The sequence below is a fragment of the Sinocyclocheilus grahami genome, unplaced genomic scaffold (genome assembly GCF_001515645.1).
Source record: "Sinocyclocheilus grahami isolate Dianchi unplaced genomic scaffold, SAMN03320097.WGS_v1.1 scaffold267.1, whole genome shotgun sequence".
NCBI lineage: Eukaryota > Metazoa > Chordata > Actinopteri > Cypriniformes > Cyprinidae > Sinocyclocheilus > Sinocyclocheilus grahami.
Genome location: NW_015505446.1, coordinates 1,057,658 through 1,074,853, shown reverse-complemented (window position 1 = coordinate 1,074,853; position 17,196 = coordinate 1,057,658). Strand labels below are relative to the sequence as shown.

Here is a 17,196-nt window from a genome sequence, read left to right as displayed (position 1 = left end):
GGCCCAGCCTGTTTGTTTTTTTTTCAAAAAAAGGAACTGAGAAGATAAAACTACAAATTACTTGAGATGCAACAACAGTAGATGCCCACATTGGCAATCTCTTGAGTGAGGAGGTTAACTGTGATCATAACTTCTGAAGAGAAATAGTGCAAACTGGACAAGAATAAAACTTTCTAAGCCCCTGTGTTTGTGCACGCTATCAAATGGAGTATACTTTGAATGTCCTATGTGTTTGGCTGCATGCATACACTATGTATTTGCGTCAAAACTTTGTGTTCTAGTTAGTTCTAGTTAATATTAGACACTGTAATATTCCAGGCAAAGGGAACTGAGAAGCCTTCATATTCGAAAACTGGCACAGAATCTTGACCGTCAAAGTTCATGATTCTGACCTTCCCATGAAGAGCTCACTATTTGTCCGTAAGGTCTAAACCAGTGCATCTGGAATGGACCAAAAGGCCGTTTCATGCACAAGGTCATGTACTTTTGCAGAATGCCTACATTTCCCAAGCTCCTGCATCATGGCCAGCAAAGGGCTTGACCCGGGATCTGCTGAAGGTCTCCTTTAATTGTTTTCAGCAGGGCACCACAACTGAATAATTAAAGTGGCTCTACCTCTCCTGGCTTTTGAAGTTTAGGGCCTCTTCCTCAACCTTCACTTGGATTCTTTTCTTTTTCTCATTTCTTTCTTTCTTTCGAGGCTACCACTTCACTCCACTGCGTTCCTCCCCCTTCGCTCTCTCTTTCTGCCCACAGGCACTACACCCCCTCTTCTGTTTGACAGACTTCCTCCTACTCCTTTGCCCCCTGGCCTCGTCCCCAGGGCCTTGTGCACCCCCTGCATTCTTCTACGCTGACGTGCCGTGTTTACACAGACGTCGTACTGGAAGTCCGCACTCACCAAGTTTAAGAATGACATTTAAGCATGCAAAAATTCCTTTTTACTGGTATTTTGCCATTTAAGCTTTCAAACTTGGAAATTAAAGTCAGGCAGTTAAAGATAGAAAGGACACTTTGACTTTCTGAGTGCACAACACAAGAGCAGCCTTTGTGAAATGACATTTTGGAGCTTGCTTTATTCTTTCTTATTGTTCGTTCATGGTAAGTTGTTCAGAGCGTCTATGGTTGGTTTTTGTAAAGTTCTGGGTGATAACAGACTTTCAAAAAAGCAGGTTTTACTTTTTAAGACATTTGTGACTAATTAAGATCCTTAAATAGACAAGTTTTAGCAGCTAGCAGAATTCCAGAACGTGAATTAGCAGTGCCCCTATCGAGAAGGTCATCTTTTTCCATCGCATACACGTGCGTGCTGCCTCAGACAGCCAGCACATTCAAATGTCATTGTCTGCAGACTTGTTGCATAATTCATGCTCAGTAAAAAAAAAAGGGTCATAGAGTTCTAACTGATCCTAGGTCTTGGTTGCTTCCCATTGTGCAATGTTTCCCAAACTCCTTTTTCTTTAAAACCTGCCAATGGGATATTATATTTAAACAAAATTGATTTGGAAACCAAAACTTTATACTAGAAGGTCATTGGGCCACCTTTAAATATGCAGAAACCACGCCGTGACCTTCTCAAGTGTGTAACCACACACTGTTCACACGTGAGAGTTTCACACTTGGTTCAGTTGGTTGGTCCGAACGAGTGCTCAGTTCTGCCTCACTCCCTCTTCCCCCGCAGACCTCTTTTCATATTATCATTACAGTCCAAACCGTGATATGTCAGCATCACAGCATGAATATCACTGTTAGAGTAGCGGTATTGAAGTAATGGGGCTTTTGATTTACCACCAAAACTTTACACTGTGGCAACAAGAAAGAATGCAAGCTACTCTCCAAAGGCAACTTTTTTTTTAGTTTGTGCCAATCACTTTCATATCAATTGCAAATCATAGCAGGGTTCAGATGAGCCAAAACTTGGGTGCCTAAAAACCAAGACAAAGTCTAGTGTATAAACGGCCTAAAGCTAAAATGCACCAATTACAGCAATTGTAAGTGTCTCGAGTTCAATCAGATTCTCGCCCAGCCAGACATACATACTGATTCCAGCAGCCTCTCCGGGGGCGGTTAAGTACAGCCACACACATTCAGCGCCCGAGTTGGAGTGTGAAAACAGGGGGGGTCGCAAATGGGGAGTGGGAGGCAGCCACAGTGAGCGTCCGGCTCAAAGGTGACAAGGCTCAGGGCCGCTGAATCGGCTCCGCACAGACGTTGCCCTTTGTACAGAAACGCCCATGCACCACCATCCCGCCTACACCCAGTGCTCTCCACTCTAAACGGAACGATGCTCCCTCTCTCTCCCCTCGTTAACCGGCGTCGCCTGTTTTTTGAAAGCCAGTGTCTGGCTGAGGCGTCCGGCCTCCGCCAAAGAGACGCATACAGTCCTTAAAGGTACTTTCGGTTTGAGTAGGCATGAAGTGAGTGGGAAAAATAGGCTCTCTCTAAACATGGATTTATGTGCTTGATGTTAATCAAGGGCTCAGCGTGTGTTTTGCCAGCTTAGCTTTGACTCATTGTTATGTCGTATTAAAGCAGCTGTAAAAATCCAACTTGGCAGAGGGAAGGAGGATGATAAGGATACAGAAGACAGTGAACTTACAGTTAGTCCGATATTAGTGCCCTTTACCAAATTAATGAACATTACTGTGCAAAGTTCATTTAGGATTTTTCTAATTTAACACATTTTTATTATAAATTATAATATCAGCATGACAGTTAGAAGTTAATTTGTCCCAATTTTGCTTACTTGATTAGTGACCTAGAAATAGTGTAGAATCATAGTGTACAATGTTTCTTTGATTATTTCCAGGTTTGAATCTCAGATTTTCAGTGTGGACGTTTGTTTTTCAAATATAACTACAACTGTGAAACAAGATTCTGCATGTGCTAAAAGATGCTAAAATGCTGAAGGTTCTTTGTCTTATGCTAAAGATGTTAAAATACTAAAGGTTCTTGACTCTTTCCCATTAAGAGGTGTTCACACTGACAAAGGTTTACATATATATAACAGCATATGGGTTTGGAATGACAGGAGGGTGAGTAAATAATGACTGAATCTTTTGGTTGAATGCTCATTGCTGACTTATAGGGCTAAATTATATGTTGACTGACTCACAGGCAGGAGACAAAATTTTGGTGGGCTACCCTGCCCACCACATGGATTACTAGCATGGAACATCCTATGTACTTTGCTTGAAATAGTAATGCCTGCATGTTTCACCTCTATTTTGTAGGATACCTTAGAGAGGAGAGGCCTTGCTCCAGGCCACCTGTGCCTAAAGAGGATTCATCATGTCCTCTGTCAACACCACCTGCCCTGGCTTGTGTGGACTGAGTTCAAATGACTCCCACACAGAGCCGAACCCTTATATCGCATGCCCAACTGGGTTAGATAAGAGTGTGTGTGTGTTCAAGGTTCTGTGCATCCCATTTGGAAATCACCAGCCTTGCATATCAAATATGGCCATTCCTTAGTATTTCTTGACGGAAAATCATTCATACACAGCGCTGGCAGGATACAAATTATTAAAAACTGAAATACAGTTCATAGATCGGGAAGAAGGAGGCGGGAACCGGCGAACAATCAAACAAAACTTTAATAATAAAATAAACAAACACAAAATAGCGCGAACCAAACAGACAAACAGAACCAGGGGTCCTTGGTTTGAAAACATTTGAGCAACCCTGATTTAGTAGATGCAACTTAAAAGTGCTTTACCACAGTAGCAAAAGTGATTTTATATTTATTAGTTTGAAGTGCTTTTATGATTGTGGATTATCTCCTCATTTTCTGTTTACCAAGTTTGATCAAAGTGAAATGTTCATTCGAGGCGTAATACAATACTTGGTTTTGAAATGATTCATAACTCACTTGACATCAAAGGAATGTTCTGAATGCATATATCGCTCTGCCTTCGTGAACATATATTGTGAATATATATATATATATATATATATATATATATATGAACATATATTATGAACTCCTTCCAGTGAGTGCACTGATGCCGTTTTCCATCTGCAGACAAAAGCCCATGTGTGCGCGCTGTGAAGGCATGCAGCATGACCTGAGGGTCCATTCGGCGCATGACAAAACAAGCTCGAGTGCTGCATGAGGCACAGAACGGGGATCTAGCGTTTGTTCCATGACTTCAAACTCCCTTTTTCCCTCTTCTGCATTTTTTCCTCCTCTTTGGTCCCATCTTTATTTTTCTTTTGTCGTCATTTTCTTCCAGCCTTTTTGCACGGTATTCCCGGTCTCCCCCCTCTCCCAGCATTCCTTTGTGAGTGGGTGGAAGGTTGAACGGGCATGTGTGAGTCCAAAGGGGGCAGATGAAGGAATGACTAGTACACTATGAAGGGGGGGGGGGGGGAGCAGGGTGAGAGGATCAGAGGGAGAATTCTTTCAGCACAAAGTAATAGAGTGTTTCATGACGGACGGAGGGGGGGGGGGGGGGGGGGGGCTACCGTGCGAGGTATCTGAGGTGGTTTGAAGGCCCTACCATGGGAAAAACTTGCCCTAGACAGCTGTCCTCTGCTGGATCAGCTACTCTACTCAAGAGGCCTTAGTCTTTTTCTCAGGCCCTAGAGGTGAGCTGATCAGTGGGAGACCCCTACTGGTGTGTTTTTGCCACTGCAATGTCCTTAGAGAACTTTAGTGGCCAAATGCACAGTACAGTATGTGTTGATGGATATATTATATCAAGGCCCTAACCCAGTCTTGAACATTGGGGCAGACAAAACTCATTTAATTACTAATTACATAAAAAACTGCAAAAATCTTCAAAAAAAAAATCAAGTAGTTTGCACTACTGCATATTACTATCTGTCTTTTAACATTTCTGTCTTAATTGTCAGATGTTTAGCTACTGGTAAGATAAAGCACTATTTCACCATTAGAATGCGTCACGCAAGAATAATATTCGGTTTGAATAGTAAATACCCATCTTCTTTGATTTGGAATTATTTATTATATATTACATATTAATAAATATACTTACTTATACCATATATATATATATATATATATATATATATATATATATATATAATTGATTTTGACAAAAAATTAGTAAATGCTTAAATAACAGGGGAAGTGTTATTTACATCTGTACTTTCGGGTATTTTATTTTGCATTATATTTATGGTTTCCAATTATGAGGCTCTGTTTATTAGGCATTTGGCTATAGCTAGATGACTGTACACCAAAATACAGTCATTTTGATGTTGATTTGACATGGGAACCATCTCATCGCTTTCAAAAGTTAAATCATGCAAAATTATCTGATTAGTTGCATTTTGTATTATTCGCGATCCATTTTTGTGTCGTGACCCACCAGTTGAGAAATGCTTACTTGGTGATTTCCTCAAAAGAGCTATACAAGGTAGGCTACTTGTAGCACAGGAAGTCGGTTCATTTTACAAATCTGGGTGCAATCCGAATGCATGAGAAGCACTACATCAAGTCAAATATGTGGCACTGTTACATTGCGCAAATCAAATTCACGGCAGACGTTTGTTATGGGCTCAGGGTGCTGCCTCAAGCACATTATCTTATTGTGCAAAGAACAATGGCAGTGAATCAAAAATGTATTTGGGATTGTTAGGCAATACAGGAGGGGTTGCAAACAAGGCGGTGTTGTTGTGCCAAGGTGTCAGTGTGTGTGTCACCCTGCATTTCCCATCAAACCTTCTTTGATTTACGGCCACTTTGCACCTCTCCGTCTATTTATTTCATCACATGTTTGTTTGGTTTCATTTCCACTCCCCCAATCAAACAGGTTTTTTAGAGGCCTAGCTGGTCTGTGGGATGCTGGTGAGGGGGCAGGACAGGAAGAGGTGGGCGACCAGAGAATTGCATTTCCTTGTGCGTCTCCACTCCCTGCCCTCAGGTTATCGATTCAGCTCCTACTAAAACAGCACACACCCACATGGGCTGGTGCAATACACATGCATTTGTTTGGCCGCGGACTCACACATGTACAAGAAATACACATGTACGTAATGCACTTGATCCTCCGAGCTCTACAAATAAAAAGCTTTTTGCGTTTTTGGCTTGTTTGCGGTTGTTCATTTTACACCATTTTCTCTCCCTCAGCTCACACATTAGAGCCCACACAGATATGATACATGCACACACACACACACACACACCTCTACATGCCTCTTCACTCAGACAGCTCATCCAAAGGGACAGTGCAACATTATGACTCACACAGCCTAATTATCTAAATCGAAGAAAAGGTGTTGGATCAAATCAGGACAGGGTCTATTTATAACCCCGTACCCATTTATATTTCTCTCAAAATGTCTTGCATGCATTTAATCATTTCCAGAGAACTGAAGCACACTGATGTCTCTGTTCATGCCGTTTGCCAAACATGGTCCGCAAGTCAGGTTTGGTAAATATTGTGTAACTACTGAAGTGACAAAGAGATAATTGCATATTTGTGTATTTGCCTGAATGACGACGACTCAAGTGGGTGACTCTCAGGAAAACATGAATCCGGGTCATTGTGACATTTCATGGCAAGATTAAAAGGAAAAAATGCAAATAATATTTCACGAAAAAAACAACAACCAAGGTCTGTTTTTTGGACCATTAAGATTTTTGCATTTTGACATTTCATGACATTTAAGCACATTTAACCCTTCTATTCTCATTACCATTATAAGTTTTTTGGTATTTATTTTTATTTATTTATTTTTTAGAGTAAAAAAAAAGTTTTAATAAAAGGTTTTATTAACATGAACTAACAACTTATATATATATAGCAACTGCAAACAGCAACTGCAAAAAAGCAAATAAAGCAAAAAAGATTGATCTTTTTCTTTCTTTTGATTTTGGATTGAAATATGACCCAGACATGTCCTTGACAGGTTTCCTGACATTCAGCATAGGTGAGAAATATGAATCTTTAAAATACCTCTGTCAGGATTTTAATGTTTTTTTTCTACCCCTCCACCCCAGGTAAATTATCAGCCATCTCCTGACATCAAAGCAGCTTTCATCATATTATCATTCTCTGAGGTGCACACATCTTGAAAGCCTTTCGTAAATACTTGATTAATATTGCGTCCATCAACGTGAGGATCAGCAACTCTTTGAGCGCTGAGAGAGAGGAGGGCAGACATGAAAACAGGAATGTTTCATTGGCATCAGCTAGTGTATAATTGGCTCGTAAAAGTCTAATTAGTCTTACAACCAGCAGGAAGGCAATGAACACAAACAAAATTATAATATGCAACGCACCAGCTGATGGGCAAAGTTGGTTTCCATCAGCATCTGTCAGTCATGTACATATGCTTCAAATCGTCCAAAGCAAATTGTGTTTGACAAGGGAATTCAAATGTTTAATCTTCCCCTCTATTGTTTATCCTCCTCCTCTGGTCTTTCATATTTGTTTAGTATTTTTAATATTTACACCGTGTTATTTATTCCTCTATGCCATATTTGCTAGTTTGTGAGTGTAGGCGCGGATTAACGCACAGGCTTGCCTAGGCTGCAGCCTAGGGGACCCACGTGTGCAGGGGCCTCGGATTGGCTGGACTATTTTTTTATTATTTTAAATTTTCTTAAGTGCAAACAAAAAAGACCCTCGTTGGCCCATAAGAAACATCAAAGGAGGATTGGTTGCAGAGCGACTGACAACACCACCGAGAGTTCCAGCGATCGTTAAATCGAAATTGAAAATAAAACGCGCCCGCGCATTCAAACGCGATTTCAATACCTCGAGTTTTGAGAGCGACTCCCAATGCACGCAAATTAGGCTACATAACATCAGTGCGTTCCAAACGGGATATATCGCCCTCCAAAAGGCACTTCGGAGTGAAAACAATCATGGCCGCCATATTGAAGGGTCGTTCCATACCGAAGTGCTCAAAACTGGCAAAACTTCAAAGGGTCCTTCGGAATGAAGGATGTCGAAGGTTACAACCAATGGACACTTCGGGCTCCTGTGATCCTTTGCGCAGATTCTTTGCATGATGACGGCGCCTCCGTGGGCACGGGATAATGACGCAGAAGGGCACTTCAAGAAACAGTTGTTTGGTCCCCTACACCCTTCAACCCTTCGAAGCTCTCACTCCGGAGGGTAAACCCTTTGAAAGATTAGGGCGTAAGGATGAGCCCTTCCGAGTGGAACGCGGAGCATATCTAGGCTGTTATTAGTATGTAGGCTATAATAGGTTTTGTAGTTGTCTATAGCTCTGCATCTTGCTTGAAATAGACGCAGATTCTTTGCATGATGACGGCGCCTCCGTGGGCACGGGATAATGACGCAGAAGGGCACTTCAAGAAACAGTTGTTTGGTCCCCTACACCCTTCAACCCTTCGAAGCTCTCACTCCGGAGGGTAAACCCTTTGAAAGATTAGGGCGTAAGGATGAGCCCTTCCGAGTGGAACGCGGAGCATATCTAGGCTGTTATTAGTATGTAGGCTATAATAGGTTTTGTAGTTGTCTATAGCTCTGCATCTTGCTTGAAAAAATTGGTCTCTATTTGCACTTTGAATAGAGAGAGAGCACTTAATGTTCACACTTAATACGCCTAAGAAAGAACTTGTTTATTTTTTAATTATTTATACTGTTTTTATTTCTATGTTCAATTTGTGAAAAGGAGTTCAGTTAGGAGGTCAAACGTTCTAGAAGCTCATAATTCATGTACAGTTCTAAGGTCTGAAGAGACTCAGATGAAATCATACAGAAGAGAAGCCAGCCAGTTGAAAAAACCTTTTACAGTGCTTGAGTGTTGTTGTTTTTACTGCATATGCTAATTCATACTCAGAAAGTAGAACTGAAATGACATTTGATGATTAGTTAAATTAATTTTTCGTCATGCATTTGGCCATTGAGAATCTTTTTTTTTTAAATGTGTAAAAATCTTGTGTCTCGTCTTGTGTCTTGAGTTAAGTGTTGGCATTATAATGATAATCAAACAACAAAAGACGAGGAGAAAAATCACTACCTGCTCTTGACAGAATGGCATTTGTAGCTTTTATAAGAATGTATATAGTGTAAATGGTTCCCTACCATCACATTCACATCCATGCAACCAATAAATAAATTACTAAGAAAGAGCACATATTTCTTCATTGATCTAGTCACTTCATTCTGCTCTCAAAATGCACCAGATTTATGCATTTAAATTTAAAATGAAAACATTTTTCTTATACCTGCAGAACCCCCTAGACTAGAGGAACCAATGTGCACCCATCACACAAAATCCTGTGGAGACACTGGGAATGTAGAGGAAACACTGTAGGATTGGCTGTCTCAATGTGTGTGTGTATGCCAGTTCACAATGTATGGCACTAAATACATTTCTCCAGTAAAGCATAATGATTAAGGGGGGTCCTCACACAAAGAGCAGCCTAGGGGCCCCTGACCACCTTAATCCGCCCCTGTGTGAGTGGGACTTTGACTGTATATTCTGTAAGTGGGTTTGCTTTAAATAATGACTACCTGGGAAGTTTGTAATTCCAGTCAGGTCACGAGGATCATTATAAACATTCCCTCATGTATGATGACTACGCGCCATGTCTGTTGGTTGCCAAGGCAGCGGTGTGTTCTATCAGCCGCGCGCTCACCTTGTATGAATGGAGGACCTGTGCGATTCGCGTAACAGCCTTCAGAGGCGGCGGAAGGAGGGTGGAGTGGAAGTGCGTCAATCACCCAGTGCCGGTACACGCCCACGGCAACGAGCGTTGTTTGCCAGGATACAGAAAGACTCGAGCTGCCTCTTTCCCAGGTCTCACCTCAGCGACAGCGCACAACAGCAAGCCAACACCCTTCCAGGCTCATTTCCTGTGGCTTTAGTTATTGTTTTTCTTTTCGGATTGTAGGCTATATATTAAGATGTTGTTTTGTTTATGTCCTACATATTTTATTTTAAGTTCCTCATTTGGGTAAAGACCGGTTCACAACAAGAACAAGAACTATATTTGCGTCCACACACACCAACAGACTGTCCTGTTTATCAAAAGCACGCGCTGCATCGCTTGCGGCGTTAATGCTCGTATCTGATTGGCTGGATGTTTTTATTCTTCTTGAGCTGAAAAAAAAAAATCATTCCGTGAACGATATTTCATTGTAATTGATAGTTTTCACGTGACGTCACACCCTTGTAGGCACGCCCACCTGGAGGCAAACGAAGCTTTGCCCCACTGACCGCCAGTTATTTTTACGCAGTTTAAAGTAGTAATGTAGTAAAACGCAGATATTAAAAGGCGGAATTCAGTAAACATATTATTGATTATGTATATTTTGTACAGGCAAGCAGATGATGCCAGAATATAAACTCAATGTGCAAAGTTTCACGTTAAACGGTTTCCCATAGAAAGCCATTATAAGGAAAACCCTGAACCATTAAGCGGATTGCGTTCATATTCCGGCCTCATCTGCTTGCTCATGTAAACTATGCATAGTAAATATAGATAATATTACTGTTTCAAATATATTAAGGCACTTTAAGTGTTTTAACAACGTTGTGTCGCACTGTTTAATGATTGTAATATTGCCGCGGGTGCTTAACATGGATTGCAAATGGCCAAAACTTGCATTTTGTTCACATGCCTTTGTTTTATTGTTTTGAGAGGTGATCTATAAATATCTGCGGCTGTGAAACAGATGGAAAATTGACAGGTTTGTCTTGCGGCTCTATGGATGTTTTGCCCTCCAGGTCTTCGAGCCGGTCACGTGACTGAATATGAACTTTAGTATACTTATAGAATTAGAGCCATTATTAAAACTGAACAGTTATATATCGTCCTGACCTTGGTGTGAACGGCCCTGTTTTCACACGGAACGCGGCAGTCGCGACTCGCGAGCAGTGATGGGGAAAGTTACTTTAAAAAGTAATGCATTACAACATTGCGTTACTCCCTAAAAAAGTAACGAATTACGTTACTTAGTTACTTTTTATGGAAAGTAATGCGTTACGTTACTTTCGCGTTACTTTTTAAATATGAGCAGGGCTTGGTTGTTTTTAATATAAGAAGTTATATTTATAGCAAATATAAAAGCCCTTTCACACCAAAAGGTGTAATGAATAAACCTCAGGCTGAAGGAAAAGTAAATTCACGTCTGTACAGTAGGCTAGAACACATGAGAAGAAGGTTCAACACTCTTCAGCAAAAAAAACCCCAAAACAATGAAGCACAATTGTTAGTTTATCTAAAGTCATTTTTGCTTATTAGTATGGTTGAACTGGATCATCAAAGGTCAGCAGCAAAGACATTAGTTAATACAATGGGATTAGATACATTTGTGTTATTTAACATATTTAAATATTGCAGGTTTGCTGAGTGAAATGCAAACTCATATTCTGAGTTTGAATTTCACTGTTTTAATTCATTTTTATGAATACTAAATCTGTTTTTTGCGAGTGGCATTTAGTCTAGAACTACATCATGTTCACACAGCGCACGCAACGCCTCTGTACTCCCGGTTTCTCCCAATATGGGGACAGGAGAGCTGTCAGTCAATAAATGGGAAAACAAAGTAACTGGCATTACTTTTTTGAAAAAGTAACTGATATTTTCCTGTAAATTAAAAAGTAATGCGTTACTTTACTAGTTACTTGGTGAAAGTAATCTGATTACGTAACTCGCGTTACTTGTAATGCGTTACCCCCAACACTGCTCGCGAGTATAGTTCACTTTATGCTTTTGTAAGCGGCGGCCGCGTCGGCTTTCAGCAAGATTATTAACAACCAGTCATAGAACATTTCACTGATGAAGATCATTTTAAATGTTACAGAATTTCCAGGGTTTTATGACCCATCAAAAATCTCTTAAAAACGAATCCAGAGCATGCGTTTACGAGTCGGTTTGCCAGGTAGAAATACAATTATGTGTAAAATGTCATAGTTACTGTCTAAACTACGACATGAAAACTATGCTAGTCATATTCCCGTGAAATGATAAATAGCAAATAACACATATACAAAAGTTCCGTTATGTTTTATTTAGCTTTTAGTAAATATAAATGTGGCAACATCTGCCATGAGACCGCGTGGCAAACAGCGCCTCTACTGCACAAAACGCTTCCACTATAAAGCGGCGGCCGCGCGGTGTGTGGCAGGTATGGCCAGTTGCTATGACAACAGGCCAGCACGTCCTCTTCTTCAGTGGTGCTAGAGGGTCTCTCATAGGGGGATCGGGTAGACATGATGTTCAGCTGGAGAGGGGCACAACAGAACGGTTTGTCCTCTCTATAGATGGCAGGGTATTTAGAGCTTGGCTGCGAGACTGACGCACAACTGCTGCGTTACACATGCACAAGAGAGTAATCGCTGGACAAATATGCCCTATCATGGCATTTTCCATCAAGGACATTTTACTGAGGCGAATATGATTAGCTTCCACCCAACGGCTTATTACAGAGACAGTGGTTACATTAAGTAATCGTGTGAAACGAGGTCACTTCTTTAAAGTAATATACCATCAGCTTTTACAATGGTAGATTTGGGGTTATAGTTGGACTTCCCTGGTGTGTGTGTGTGTGTATAGTCCATTTGTACATTTTCATATAGTTATATATATATTTGTGTATGTAATATATTTGTATATTTTATTATATAATTATTACATTCATAAAATAAATATTTAAATAAATATAAACATATATATGCATAACACTACATTTCTAATTATAGGCTATTGTATTTATAAATATATTATAGCCTATATTATGTATTTAATACTCACACACAAATACTTACATTTATTTGTGTTGTATTATCTATAAATAAATATACATATTTCTATTTATAATTCATTAAATTATATATTTTCGTTATTTTAATATATTTATATACTATATTATGCATGTAATATATCTAAATTGTGTATTTATATTTTTATTATAAAATTATATTTATATATTGAATATATATTATGTATTTAATAGACATACATACACGAATACGTTTAGATTTATTTAGATATTATATATGGATAAATATAAATATCCTATTAAAGGATATCCTAATAGAAATAAGCTATCCTAAAAAGCCTATTTCTATTCTATAATATTTATGTTGTGTATTGTATTTATTTTCATTTTATTTGAAGTACATAAATAAATATATTTTGTTTATACTACATACTATTTGTATATTATATATTGTGTATTGTTTTATTTGTTTATGTTTCATTATGGGGTTTTTTCACAGAATGTGTGAATACAGAACTCACACATAGGCACAATTTTAATAAAAACTATTCTGAAAAGAACAACATGCTGGTTAGTGGTGGACTAGCATAGCTTTGAACCTGCCGGTTAAGAGGGACACCAGCATCCAAAACACAACATATGCTGAAGGGAAGACTTTAAAGGCTTTAATAGAACATAGGGCCTATAGTCTGGACTGAAAGCAAGCGGTGAGTCATATGTGTGTCTGAATATATACACAACCACATTGTCATGAGTGAGTCACACGCATCCAATAATAATGTGTGAGAATTATGCTTCTGCAGGTGGTGTTCAGGGCATAAACTTGACAGAATCAAAATGTCCTGTTTGAAATATAACCTTACCTAGCACGGCTATAAGTCATCCTCCACCAACACTGATAAATTTGTGCAATGAACATTCTGTAAAAGTTGCAATGTCCTTGCTTTTTCCAAGAAATTGCACAACAGCAGCAATCACTAGTGATTTAATGATTTTCCGGATATAAAATGTGAGTCAGTGCCATGAGTCTGGTGCTATGCTCATAAATTTCATTCTCAGAATGTTATGTAACCCAAGTTTTCAATGTGAATGAAGATAAATGCTAGCATGGCATAGTCTCTTACTGTGCAACCAACAAAGCCAGTAATCACCGGCCGTCCACCCCCACACTGAGCTTGTAAACAAAACAACAGTTCACGCCTTACAAGCTGCAAAATGTGAGCTTACACAAATGCCAGCCAAAATCCTACCAATGCATTGTTTCATTGTTTATATATATAGAAACACACACACATATATATACATATAGTTTTTTTGCGATTGTAGTAATTGAAGTTATATTTTTAGTATTGTTTTAGATATGTAAACATGCCGTATCATATATTGGCCGTGCTAAGTGGAGGGGGAGGGCTTGTTCGAGAAATGGAAAGTTGTGGTGAGGTGCAGGAAGCGCATGTGTGGGTGTTTGAAGCGGAGGCCAGTTCTCAAGGTCCCGAGGCTACGATATTTATAACCCCGCTGGTTCACCCTTGCACTTGCTTGCTTTCTCTTGCCTCGTAGATAAAGAAGCGTCTTAATCCAGGTCACTGCACAATTCTGAGAGATGCTAGTTTTCGCTTTCTGCATGAGTGGATAAGGTGCATTTGTAGCCTACCACAGATTTGCACATTTTCCATGACCATGCGAAACCTGACATAACTTGAGTGTTTAATATAGCTTATATCTTTATTGTTGCCCTCCTTTGTTTGTTTGCAATGTTTAATTTCCAATAGAATATGGGTTCACTTGATTCGACGCATCCTGATGTAGTTGATTGTCCTACATTAGCACATCTAGAAGTACTACCCGATTGTCCTGCAGAGAGAACCATGAATAGCATCTCCCCACAATCATCCTGCTAATCTGCATCCAACTGTTCCTGGGCGGGGTCATCGCCGCCCCGCAGGGGTCCTCAGTCTGCCACATTGTTTAGAATGCTAAAGAGGAGCACAATAGATGGGTGATTGTGATGTAGTGAAAGCACAATGATATTCTTTGATGAGCCATTAATGAGTAATACCAACGCCAGTATCTTATTTGTAGAATCTTTGCTGATTTTGGCATTTAATGCTAATTAAATTGTCACAATTTTCAGTTTTAGAATTAAATACTAATCACATTCTCGGAGATTGTATTTTAATTAAAGCAGAGAGCAAAATTGGTTGAACAATTTTTAACTTCTCAGTATAGTTCTTACACAAACATGCAAATGTTGCAAAAACGTGTTTTTTTTTAAAACGAAGAAACAACCATGTTTCATATTCATTTTACTCCTTTTACTAATCTGCACGTGATAAAAAATATAAGTTTTGGTCAACAGAGATTTAAAACAGGCTATAATCAGTTCCTCATAAGGCTATACAAATATAACCAGATGTATAATCGTGTGCTCAAAAGGAAACATGAATTATAATGTAGAGCGAATGTCGCATGAAACGTAGCCTAAAAAGATCATCAAATGTATTTATATAGGCTATGTAGTGTTTCTTGCACAAATGCAAGATTGTGAAACAATTCCACTGCAGATAAATTCAGTGACCTTGTCTTCTGAGCATATGTTGATCTTGTCAACCTCTAATGTCACCACTATTTAAAAAAATCGATAACCACAGATTATGCAATATAAGTTAATGATTTTTGAATAATGATTTAGAATGATCGAGCATTGCATTGTAGCATAGGCCTACATCTACAGAAAAATAAACGCTTTAATGGGATTTTAGAAACATGTTGTAGTAGCTTATTCAGTTTTATTCAAATATTTCAACGAATAGAAAACAACAACACATTTTTGCTTATGAAATGGCAACGATTAATATGTTTATGTAATATTATATAATAGGGGGAGAAAATGGCGCTTCCTTGTTGCGCACTTTAAAATACGATGCGCGTGAAGCCGCGCGATAAATTGGTTTAGTCTTTCCAGATCTTTTTTTTTTTTTCTTTTTTAATTGACTTGCAAAATTGTTTTATATATATATATATATATATACATTTCCCCCCCCTAATATAAATTAATATTATTTTCCTGCAGGTGATTCAACATGTCTGACGAGGGAAAGCTCTTCATCGGTGGTCTGAGCTATGATACCACAGAGCAGTCCTTGGAGGAGGCATTCTCCAAATATGGATCAATTGCCAAAGGTTTGTCTTAAGTCATTTTTAAACTAAGTTTGGCTACATTCTTACAACGTTATTCTTGATTATGTGGTTCTTTTTGCCTTAGTTGATGTCATCAGGGACCGTGAGACCGACCGCTCCAGAGGCTTTGGCTTTGTTACGTTTGAGAATCCAGAGGATGCCAAGGATGCCATGGCTGCAATGAATGGAAAGGTAAGATTGACGTGTTTAAGGATGGAGGAAATTGTAACCAAATGTTGTAAGGTTTATTTCTAGGATTGAAAAACTGACTTTTGATGCCTAGATGTGTATTAATCATTCATTTAATAGTGAGCTGCAGAAAGTTCATCAGTCAAACTGGATGGAGGCCTGAAATCAGTTAACCATGAAATGCATCTTTTTTTGCAGTCTGTTGATGGCCGCATGATTCGTGTTGATGAAGCTGGCAAATCTGGTAGACGGTCCGGTGGATTCAGAGGCGGTTCTGGAGGTGGCAGGGGGTTCTTCAGGGGTGGTAGAGGTTGGTGTTGATGTTGAATGCAGTTCAGTGTTTCCCATGCCATTATATTAGCGGCCCACTCCCCGCCCCCGTGAAGGTCAAATTAATTTTAATTATATTCTCTATAGCGCCAGATTACAACAGAAGTCATTTAAAGTTGCTTTTCCTATAGAACAGGTATATACCTTGTTCTTTTATTAAGCAAACTAAATAGCCTTATTTATCTTATTTAAACGATGGCATATCATTTTGATCTCTACGTTATGGTCCCGCTCTCTGCATCACGCACAGCGGAGTTCCGCCCGATGCGCGTGCACAAGTGAGCCCACTCCCACTAGTGTTTGTAAATATTAAGCCGCAAAACGATTAATATTTAAATATGAATTCTGCGTGTCTCGTTAATGAATGGCGCAGACCTGCGGTTTTGTTTACTACTCATACTGAAACGCTTGTGAATTTTCCGTTGATATTAACGTCTGCTGTCTCACTGAGGATGTAAATACATGAACAACATCTCCAGAACTGCTCTGAGAGTCACTGTATGAGCATTTGACAGTTTAATTTCAGTAAAACTTATCATCATGTCATACACACACAGAAATGTAATGGTATTCACTGCAACCCGTCAAAATAAAAGTTTGGTTTAACTTGAGGGCATTGGCAGAAATATATTACTATTGTGGTGTAGACTGTACGTAACCGGCTGCTACTACTACTAAAATTAAAACCTTATTTTTAAGGACTAAGCATTCAATATTTCTTTCAATGTTTTAATTGTAATATTAAATTACCTTTATTTTCCAAAAAATAAAATGTTTAATTTATTACTTAAAAGATTAAATTAATGTTCTATGCCTTAAAACA

The 17,196-nt window shown here is 39.1% G+C and overlaps 1 protein-coding gene across 4 annotated transcripts in view; it reads left to right on the top strand.

Moving 5' to 3' along the window:
- Positions 1–268: 268 nt before the first annotated feature.
- The window catches only part of LOC107599461 (cold-inducible RNA-binding protein-like), a 21,190-nt gene continuing 4,262 nt past the window's right edge, over positions 269–17,196 (top strand). For 3 of the 4 annotated variants that reach the window (XR_001610670.1, XM_016291054.1, XM_016291056.1), the window contains exons 1-5: positions 269–280; positions 6,542–6,547; positions 15,745–15,857; positions 15,940–16,046; positions 16,242–16,353. Coding sequence is in view for 3 of the 4 variants with exons in the window: in XM_016291054.1 (XP_016146540.1) it covers positions 15,758–15,857; positions 15,940–16,046; positions 16,242–16,353 (319 nt within the window). In the remaining variant the exon portion in view is untranslated. The remainder of the gene's footprint in view (positions 281–6,541; positions 6,548–15,744; positions 15,858–15,939; positions 16,047–16,241; positions 16,354–17,196) is intronic. The other variant, XM_016291055.1, reaches the window with a different exon arrangement.